Genomic DNA, 11475 nt, shown 5'->3' on the forward strand with positions numbered 1-11475 from the left:
ATATTATGGACATGTTAGATACATGAGCTTTTTAAGCACTAAAGAAGCGAGGACTGATTATAAAATGAAAAGTAACTGTAAGGAATTTAATATTCATCACACAAGTAGCTCATACCTCAGTTGGTTTAGAAACTCTTCATCATTACCAGAGCAAGATAGCGGCTGTAGTTTTTCATGCACTGATGATATAATATATCTTGCTTCTTTTTCTGACTCATAACCTATCAGAAAATATTAAAAACAGAGCTAGTAATAATAAGTATAGGGTTGTAAGCAGCTTAGACAAAGCATATCTTATCAGACTAACCACTTTATTTTTAAACTGCAGAACTTTGAAAAAATTAAACTTATTTTTTTATAACTACCTGATTGCTTTTTAGTGTTACACAGGTGTACTTTATTTGCTTAATTATTTATTTTTTTTATTTTTGAACTTTTCTCCTATTTTGTATTATTTTTCTTAAATCAGTTGAATTATCATACCAATAATAGGCCTATACATATTCTAAAACTATGTCATATTTTTAGTTTTCACTTATATGTTCTTTATGTTACTTTTAATCATTCTCAGCTCAAAATCTTATAGAATAAATGTTGTTTTCCACAGAATTAGACAGATCCAATAAGTCCTATTAGTTGATCTCTGATACTGAATATCATACTTCATACAGTATGTGCACTAGATCCTCAAAAATATCAATAAGTGCTTTTAAATTATGAAGTGTAAAAGCTTCCTTTCTTTACTTTATTTCTAAGCAGTGGGATTCCTGTTTTCATTAAGCTTAAGGTTAAAATAACAAAACATCAGACTTTTGTTGAGTATGAAAAACGCATGTGCTACTAAAAATGCTTTGCTCTATAAAAATGTGCTTTACAAACATTTTATTTACATTGTTTAAATAGTTACATCTGTGTTTCCATTTTCTGCATTTGTTTAAAAAAATCAGTGTAATAGGAGGAGAGAGCCTATTCTGTCAACATCAGATGCAAGGAGGGGACCAGCCCTACAAAGATGGACACACACAATGCGACTTTTACAATTTTTGTGAGTCATATGAACATTTGAATAAAAGTGAACTTAACATTTAGTAGATGTTTAGTCAACTGTTGTCACACATAAGAAGCAAAAAATGTTTGGTGATCTAGTTATCTGGCTATCTGCATCCTTTGCATTCCAGTCGGATTTTCTAGCTTGTAGGTGAGGTTTGGTTATATGTTCACAAAATGTAAAATCTTTCCTGACATCTGTTAGTACTTCCTCTTTCTCCTTGTATACATAACGAGCTGTATATACCCGGCGTTGCCCGGGGCAGAAGTAACGTAATCGGTCAAACACTTACATATATACCAAAGTAAACCTAATCGGTCAAACAGTTACATATATAAAAAAACCGAACCTAATCGGACAAACAGCTTCATATATACAGAAGCGAACCTAATCGGACAAACAGCTAATCTATATACATAACCAAACCTAATTGGTCAAACAGTTACATAAATACAAAAGCAAACCTAATCGATGAAACAGCTTCATATATACAGAAGCGAACCTAATTGGTCAAACAGTTATGCATGTGCAGAATAATTTTACAAAGATTATGCGTGTTAACAATCATTAAAAAGAAAAGATTGAGGAACTCTTCTTCTATATGTGATGAAGCTGGATGAAGCTGACTTGACGAAGACGTAGGTGGCATAGATTGGTTTTTCTAAAACAGAAGAAAAAAATGAGTATCTATTATTATTTTAAATTAGAATGAAAATGAGAACCTTGATTAGAGATAGATTATCCGTATTAAAATATGTGCATGAATAAACTTTTGCTAACTCTCTAGCAAAAGTTTATTCATACAAATTGGCATGGGATGGCTTTGTGAAAAAGTAAAAATTAGATAAAAATAAATTGAGAATGCGTACTTCGATTTGACTGAGATTATCTGTAATGATGAAAAAAAAGTTTAGTATGTTTTTTTTTCCATACGGGAAGGATGTAAAACCTTACATAGGCACCCTTCAGCCCATACTGAAGGGTAGTGTCAGATTCTTACTGACTAAAAAACACCCTTTTTATTCCACAGCTACCCCAAAAACCACTATTAGGCATTACTTTGGGGTGGCAGTAGTTTAGTTATGAAACAGCTGGGTCCTGAAAAAAATCTGTCTTATTAGTGGCTTCATCACATATAGAAGAACAGTTCCTCAATCTTTTCTTTTTAATGATTGTTAACACGCATAATGTTTGTAAAATCATTCTGCACATGCATAACTGTTTGACCAATTACGTTCGCTTCTGTATATATGAAGCTGTTTGATCGATTAGGTTTGCTTTTGTATTTATGTAACTGTTTGACCAATTAGGTTTGCTTATGTATATAGATTAGCTGTTTGTCCGATTAGGTTCGCTTCTGTATATATGAAGCTGTTTGTCCGATTAGGTTTGGTTTTTTTATATATGTAACTGTTTGACCGATTAGGTTTACTTTGGTATATATGTAAGTGTTTGACCGATTACGTTACTTCTGCCCCGGGCAACGCCGGGTATATACAGCTCGTTTCATATAAATATAAATTATTAAACAGTAAAATCTTCTTCTGTAATTTGCTACCGTGGCAATTTGTGTGTCTGTCCAGGATTTTAAATGACCTGTAGCTCGCAAACCGTTGCACCTATACACTTGAAATGTGGTACACATATAGTACGTCACGTCTACTATCCGCTTTATGGGTGATGATTGTTTTAGTCTTTTTATCTTTATTTTATTTTATTGTACAATCAAGTGCTATCTGCGCACAGCAGGGCAGCCGTGGGCGGATGCGTATGGTGTATTCACTCGATGTTATCGTGCATTGCGCTGTCAGTGGTATTTTGATAAAAGAATTTGAACAACATATAAGAAGCGTATAAATTATTAAACAGTAAAACATTAACATTTAAGAAGTAAAGTTACATTAAGTACTACTGCTGTGCCTTCGGGTATACCTCATTTTTTGTTTGCCCATTACATGCTTAAATGTATAAATTTTTTGGTGCACCTACCCGAGAACACGCGACATATAACCGAGCGTGGGAGAAGCATGGATTTTAAACACGCGTTGAGTTGATGTGCTGGTCTCCCTCGTGAAATAACTGGTAATGTTTGACTAAAATCTACAGCGAGTAAAACGACATTAGCTCCTATTTTTTTTTTTTACGATCTCTGAGATGTTGCTTTTTTCGGTTCAAGGCTTCATAAGCTCTTTTATGTTGTATGGTGTACTTATCCCAAACCATCATCTTTGAATGTTGCAAGACTTTCGCCTTGTATGTAGATCGGGGTAATTACATTCATTGCATTCCTAGTCTGAATCACAATGTGATTGTATGGGTGGTTACCTGGCACTGTAGGGTTGCCACCCGTCCTTTAAAATACGGAATCGTGCCGCGTTTGAGAATGAAATTGCGCGTCCCGTTTTGAATCAATACTGGACGGGATTTATCCCGTATTTTTTTTATCATTTTTTTTTTAAAGCAGCGTCTCATGCAAATCATCCCACACGCATTTTATGAAGATGCCTCCTTTCCTACTTTTGATTGGGTAATACTTGATGTCATCGTTAGTTTGATTGGTGTTTTTAACTGTCCAGTGAGTAGGGCGTGTCTTTCAACCGTAAGCAGATTTTTTGCACTGGTATCACTGACCTCGACGACGGCGACGTTATACGTCAAAAATAAATTACGATAAATGACGATTTTAGCGATACTTTATTACGACAGCGGCTACATAGACACGATCAAATAAAAACAAAAAAATCAAATAATCATTCTACATTTTCAAAACGTCGAAAAAACGACGGAATGAAAAAAAGGCCCACCCGACGACCCACCCATTCCATTTTTATATATATAGATGAGGAAGAATAATAATAAATTAATAAAGTATAAGTAGAGCTGAAAAAAGGAAGCCTTAAACGTAAGACCTTAATTCAAATCATTAACATGAGCAGAAGAGATGAACTAAACCTCATTCATGAGGATGAATAAAAAAGCAAACCAAAATGGCAGTTAAATCATAAAAAAGTGAAGAAAAATGCAGAACTGACATAATATGAAGGAAGCCTTGGCAAAAAGAATGATCAATCCCATATTACTTATGTCCTGCCCAGTGTTGCCAGGTCAGTGGTTTTCTCGCCATTTGGACTATTTTTGGTCATCATCCACAGGAAAATTGGGCTTTCGCAGGTTGCCCTATTTTGGGCTACTTTTTAAAAACAATGTGGTATTTTGGGATATTTTTCAACCACCCCTCCAACTAATTTTTATCCTGTTTTTCATCAATCTGGCACCCCTTCCCCTGCTATTTATACTCATATTATGTTCTTTACCATTCTAAAATCCCCACCAACTTGGGCTTAAGTATTATCTAACACTCCATTGTTCTGATACCACCCGCGGTTTTCTAGTTTCTAGTCTATTTTTAAGCAGTCATTGGGCTATATTTTCTTTTAGGAAAGTGGCAAACCTGGTCCTGCCCTTTATTTAGTCTGAAGCCCTTTTTAAGACTGCACACAAAGGACAAGACTACCTACCACACAATTAAAACAAAAAAACAGAAAGACTATCTAACACAAGCATGAAAACATTTAAAAGTTTAAGTACACACTACACTCTTGCTATTAGCCATTTTATTACTGATATTGCAAAAAATTATTTTGTGAAAATTGATAAACACAAGGATTTTAAAAGCAGGGGAAAAGAAATAAGAATTGCATTAATAAAGACATAACATTCAATTCACTTATGCTTCAGCAATATTTGTCTGTATTTCCTTTTTAATTATTTATTTTGTGGATTATAAATTATATTAGGCAAACATTAAATACGATGGAGTCCTTAACGCAAAACTGGACATTTGTTATAGATGCGATCAAAGCTACACCACATTTGACTGCAGTTATTACTAAATGAAGTGTTTGCTTATTGACAGGCTAATTTGTGTCTACAGCTACTTACAGATTTTAAAATCTATTGCAAAGTGTAATTCTAATTAACATTTTGTGATGATTCTTAAATAAAACAACAACATTCCTGTTACACTACAGTTAATACATTATACTTTACATTTATCCAGTTTCTGTTGAGCTTCTAAAGGCAGGCTACTTAATTCTCTTCGTCTTTTGCAAGGTCTTGCTGAAAATTCTGAAATATAACAGAAATTGAAAGAGGTCAGATGGATAAATCATTACTTTGTCTCATTCACACTCTGATTACTGTGATCATGAAGTCATTGAGCCTTTGTTTGCCCCTAAAGTGGTTAAAAGTAGGCTTGGTTTATGAAACTTTTTACCACTAAGACTGGGTAACAAAAACAACATCAGTGGTGAGAATGCACTGTAACATTGGAGGATTAATAATCTGAACAAAACAAAAAGTAAGCCAGAGTTGAAAACTTTAAACAGTTTCTTTAATTTTTAGTTATCCTTCAAATAAATTCAAATTATTTCCATACCAAATGTTAGAATCACAACTTTTCTGCCATGGAGATTTCCTCAAACTCTACTTTACATATTTATTTTGTTTCTAGATCAGTTCATTGAGCTTTTCACTTCTATTCCAGGAATACATATCACTGATTTCAATAATAAAACTTTCAATTGATTACGAAACTGTGTTATCTCTCTATTATACAAAAAAATCCTGAGATGAGACGAGACTTTTTAGCCTGGGACAACGTTTTCAGTAAGATACTTTCATGTCCCGCGAAATAGGACTTTGTGCCAAGAGATTTAACCACACCTGGTGTCGGAAATAAAACACAAAGAGTAGATGACAAAGTAGAATGTCATAAAGAGGTTCAAAAACATTGGCGCGATACACATGCAGAGCAGGTTAGAGATTATGAAAGTCTCAAAAAAATGATAGTAAAGATCACATTAGCGCAAACAAACAGAAATTATGACTCGGTGAAATAACAGAGCAGTGAAAGGAGATCAAATATATGGACATAGGTGATATACAGAAGTATGTAAATATTGTTCAGATTTATACTTTAAGTCAGAGACTTGTAAATCATCTAATTTGTGTTGCCATCAGGGAAAAGTAAAGTTTCTTCCCGATGAAGAGGCGTATCCGCGAGAATTAAAAGATTTGTTGTTTGGTGAAAGTGAAATCCACATACACGAGTGGGAGAGACACAAAGTAGCTGGCACGTAACAAAGGCCGGGGGAGTTGGTGAGCAAAGTGAGCAGGGGGCAAAGCCCCCTAGTAGAAAATTAAAAATTAGTTATATAAAAAATATGACTTAACTGCAAATGTTGATTGAAACAGATTCAATTGTTAATTACCTGATTCATAAATTTCCAAATTGAGTCCGTCAGGATACTGCGTGCCAAGTGTTTTTATCCAAAAAATTTCACTTTTATCCAACATTTCTAAATCATCGTGTTGTTCAATTGGAAAAATTTTTAAATCTTGGAAGCTGTGTCCTTTGCTGTTGAAATGCTCGTAAACTGGCAGGCTGCATTTACGTGAAACATCTGATTTGTGTCTGCTGAATCTGCTTTTTAATGAATTTCTTGTCTTCCCCACATATTGTTTCTTGCAGTCGGGCTTCTGGCATTCTATTACATAAATAACGCTAGATGATTTGCATGTAAAAACATCTTTTATCTCATGGCTTTTTTGTTTAGTTGTGCTGGTAAAGATTCTGATATTTTTCAGATGTTTCTCACATAGTTCACATTTGCTCGAGGTACAATTGTGTACTCCTGGCTGCACAAGTGAACGTCTCTGAGGAGGCCTTGCCACCACATGTAAGGATTGTGGATTATCTACATAAACTTGACTTGTTATATTAGTTGCAGGGTAGGAAGGTCCTGGATCTTCAGATTGTGGAATGGAGGAGTCAGTTGAAAATCGACTCATCCTTTATAAAGAATGTATCTGGAAAACACAAAGAGTAAGACTAAGTTTGAGACATGCTTCTCATGCTGTATAAAGTGCTATATTAAGAATATTATACTGATCCATTTCTTATTTTAGGCTGTGACTTTAGAAAATAACATTTATAACAAGTTTTCAAAGAGAATTTTCTATCCATATTCATAGCCCACTTAATTGTTAATAAGAGGAAAATTCAAACAGGCTTTTAAGATTTTTTTAACTTTTTGAAAAATAGACAATCAAAATATAACATAATTGTATTAGACAAATCTAGCCCCAAACATTTATTCTAAAGATAGCAGCCATTTGTATCAGGGTAAGTTACAAAATAAATTCAATCTTCTTACCTAAATGGAGACAGAGTACAGGAAAACAGTATGATTTATATTATGCAATGTTGTGAAATTATATAATATATTAAATTATATTATATGATTTTATTTAAAATGTTTTGAATGTTAAGTCAAGGAACATTAACCCCTATAATGAACTAGTGAAAATACATTTGAAGTACTCTGTACAGATCTCACTAGCATTCAATTAGAAGAGACATACGCTGTGCAGAGAACAGCAGTCAATTTAATCCCAGGATTAAAAATCATGCTGTAATCTGTCAGGATAAGGAAATTAAATCTCCAGTCCTGAACAGAGAAAGCTGCATTAGGGACCTCATCCAAATCTTTAACATTCTCCAGAGTATCAATAAAATGGATACCAAAATTTTTTCAGGTTAATGCTGAATTATGTGTTTGAGGAAACCAGTCTAAAATGAGAGAGAAGTGCATTTAGGACGGACTCCGGGAAGCACTTTTTAACTCAAAGGGTTATAGGAATCTGGAAAAGCTGAAGCAGTTGCATGAGCAATTTTAAAACAGCATCTGGATGAGCTTTTGGGACAGCTTAGCTATTAGCCAACAAAAACACATGCTCTTACAGGGAATGGTGCCTACATCCATCTATCCATTTTCAAAGTCCACTTATCCAGAGTCAGGTTGTAGGGATGCTGGAGTCTCTCCCAGCAAGCATCAAACCCAAAGCCGGAACAAAGAGGAAAGATGTTTCTTTCCTGTTTGAAAGTATTTTAATGGCATGTGTCTTCCTGTCATATATTATTTAATGAAAGTTCTTTCATGAAAAGTAGACATTTTGTCCAGCTTCCAGACTAGTTCTGGTGATATGGTCCCCACTTTGCCAATTATGATAACTTAGTGATCACAATCCGAAAGACTCATCGGAGACAGAAGAGAAACTTGGAGCTCCACAAGACTAGAACATGTATAGTTTGAACCTTTCTGCAGAAATCAAGAAACAGGCAATGTTAACTTAACTTATGATTTTTTTCCTATGGAGAAAACACAGTGATGTGCATGATGGTGTGTTCTAACGTGACTTCATGTGGACAATACTCAGTATATCACATTTTCAAAAAAGCACTTCCCTCAATTGTGTTGCTGATTTTTAGTGACGTACAGTTTGTTTCACTTGTGATTTGGAGTAAATGATGTACATAGGCAAATTTACCTAAATAATGCTTACTAATAATATACAAACTCTGAAAAAGTTCCATATTGCATTGCATAATTCTGGTAAAAACATTCAAAAAAATAAAGTAATAAAAACTTACAAAGAATATCGAGTGAATATTCAACATTCAATTATGCTCTTTAATAACTATGTTTGAAAATCCTTGTTTTGAAATAAACACACCTCCACCTTAAATACCTCGCCCTCTCTGATTCATGAACACCTTTTAAAGAACACCTGCAGATGTATTTGCATAACACCAGGTTTCAGGAAAGCGAAACTTACACCTCAGTTTTTAGTGGAAATGAAAGCATCTGCAGATTAGAAGATTCACTTCTTATCTCTAGTCGACACTGAAAGAATTTATATTCTTGCAACGTTAATGTAAAAAATAAATATCTTTTCTGATGATTACGCATAATAAATTAAAGATTCATGGAAATATTATAAGCCTTGATCATTTAAAATACAAGTTAACATGCTGGTTTAAGCCACGTTAAGTCTTGGAGCCCCCTTTAGTGAATGATTTTGTTCCAAGCAGTTTCACAATCAGTGAGCCATTTTTTACCTTTAATTGATCTAATTACTTAATCAACTGCCTTTTTATTTCTTCTCTTATTTTGCATTTAGAAAAAAGCATTAGAGTTACTTTTACAGTTATAAAAAGTAAAATGTATATTTTTGCTTAATCTGAGACACTTAAATTTGTCATTTTCATTATAACTCATGTTTTCTGTGGAGTTTGCTCCCATTATTGTACCTGAACACTGACAATTAATGACAAGCATAGATGAAAGCAACACTGAATACTTAAGGGCAACTAATATTACCTACTTGTGCATTTATTAGTAAATAATTGACTTAAATAACCAGAAAAAATTATAAAGAACAAGATTCTGAAAAGCAAAAAAGAATTCTTAGTGCATCTAAATTCCTGCTATATTTAGCATAACCAGTTTGTAAGTTCTGGATTGATCTGATAAAACAGAAACTAGTAAGAATTAACATGAGTCCAATTAAAAGAAGAAACTGCAGCTACAGCAGTCTCCAGAACTGGACTTGAGGATCACTGGACTAGGCCAGGGGTTCCTAACTTCCATCCTAGACAACCATATACAGCCATCCATCCATTATCTAACCCGCTGAATCTGAACACAGGGTCACAGGGGTCTGCTGGAGCCAATCCCAGCTAACACAGGGCACAAGGCAGGAACCAATCCCGGGCAGGGTGCCAACTCACCGCAGGACACACACAAACACCAAGCACACACTAGGGCCAATTTAGAATCACCAATCCACCTAACCTGCATGTCTTTGGACTGTGGGAGGAAACCGGAGCGCCCGGAGAAAACCCACGCAGACACGGGGAGAACATGCAAACTCCACGCAGGGAGGACGCGGGAAGCGAACCCAGGTCCCCAGGTCTCCCAACTGCGAGGCAGCAGTGCTACCCACTGCGCCACCGTGCCGCCCCAACCATATTCATTTTATTTTAATTAATCCAGAAATAGTTTAGAAATTTCATGCAGGTATGAACACTTTAACCTGCTGAATTTGTGATCAGTGATGCCATTAAAACTTAAAAAACTAGCTTATAAACAAGGATTATTTTTGATAATTGGGAATAAAAAAAGCAATCATTTGTAAAAAGGTTATTTCAATAATGATACTGTACATGGCTCCTCTCATATAGTGGACATCATTCCAAACAACCCAAGAAAAGATTTCCAAGCTACAAGGGGTGATGAAAAATCGTTTAAAAAGAGGATACAGTATATCACAGAAAATAAAGATTCTAGAGTAGTAAAAGAAAAAGGATCAACAGTGCAGTAGTTTCTCTGAAAGTATGAGAATAATCAGGTAATTAATACAATGAGCAGGTGGTGGATGATTTACAATGCAGTAAGGACAAGGTGTGCCTTCCAGACACATTTTGAAAGCTAACACTGAAGAAACTGTGCATAGAAGAATTCTCAGAGGTGAACAATAGAACAAAATCCCGAAAAATGAATGTATTATGAAAATCTACACATACAAAATGAAAGAGAAAAATAGGGTGAATCTTACCTGCAGGAAATTTAGCAAAGATAAAATCAGATAAAAATACCCAAAGAAATGTGCTAGTTAAGACTGATGAAACCTTCTGTTAAACAGACGCTCAGGGGAAGCTGCTTGTGTAAAGTCTGGGCGTGAATATGATGTGTACATGGAATACATGCAGTTATACAGGAACAATTGGTTTAAGGAGGAATCACAGCTTCCTGAATTATGACACAATATAGCTGTTTGTTTTTTTTTTTTCTTCAAAGAGAAACTCTATTTTAATATGGAAATAAAATGCAGGTATTGTTCAGATACAAGAGTTTATTTAAATCCTCCTTAATTCTTGAAGTAGATAAAATCCAAGGTCTGCCATTGCTGTTGATTGAAGATTGTATTTGTAACGTTACCATCTAGTCCAGGGGCAGCCCAATTTATTAATTAGAAGCCAATTATGAATTAGAAATTATTAATCAAGCAAAATAAGTGTGCCGCATTTTTCATTAGATCATTTCTTAATTGTTTATTCACAATATTCTATTATCTCGCAAGCCTACCTGCTTGTGGGATTGAGACTTTAAAAGTATTATTCTTAGCAGAATATTTCTATAAAGTCACACCAGGGTAACATTTATAAAATTTTGTGTGGAGCTGAACTTGAAAGTATGCCTACACCAAAAAAACAGGAAAATGTGTTTATCAAAAAAAAAAAACGGATTTATAAAACCTGGTGTCCACACAATGGTACGCATTTTACCCTTTAGAAATCACAGTCATTTTGTAAATGTACATATGTGAACGCGCCTCAGATTCTGCCCAGTTTCCACCCTGAAACAACCATATATGGACCTTTATAATCAACCTCATACATACTGTATATAATGAACAGAGATACCTGAAAGGTGAGACAATGGTGACAAGAAAAGTTTGAAGAGTGCAAGATAGAAGCTCTCGTCTTTGAAGCAGAGGCACGCAAATAGCCTTTATGTGGT

At 34.6% G+C, this 11475-nt stretch overlaps 1 protein-coding gene across 4 annotated transcripts in view; it reads right to left on the minus strand.

Moving 5' to 3' along the window:
* The window catches only part of LOC114665275 (nuclear GTPase SLIP-GC-like), a 170475-nt gene extending 159829 nt beyond the window's left edge, over positions 1-10646 (minus strand). For 3 of the 4 annotated variants that reach the window (XM_051918742.1, XM_051918740.1, XM_051918741.1), the window contains exons 1-4: positions 10511-10645; positions 6322-6919; positions 5099-5176; positions 116-221 (exon numbers count right to left, since the gene is read on the minus strand). In XM_051918742.1, coding sequence (XP_051774702.1) covers positions 116-221; positions 5099-5176; positions 6322-6901 — 764 coding nt within the window. In that variant the 5' untranslated portion in view covers positions 6902-6919; positions 10511-10645. Of the gene's footprint in view, positions 1-115; positions 222-5098; positions 5177-6321; positions 6920-10510 lie in introns of all 4 variants that reach the window. The other variant, XM_051918743.1, reaches the window with a different exon arrangement.
* Between the last annotated feature and the right edge of the window lie 829 nt (positions 10647-11475).

This window comes from Erpetoichthys calabaricus, chromosome 14 (assembly GCF_900747795.2).
Source record: "Erpetoichthys calabaricus chromosome 14, fErpCal1.3, whole genome shotgun sequence".
NCBI classification, from domain to species: Eukaryota; Metazoa; Chordata; class Cladistia; order Polypteriformes; family Polypteridae; genus Erpetoichthys; species Erpetoichthys calabaricus.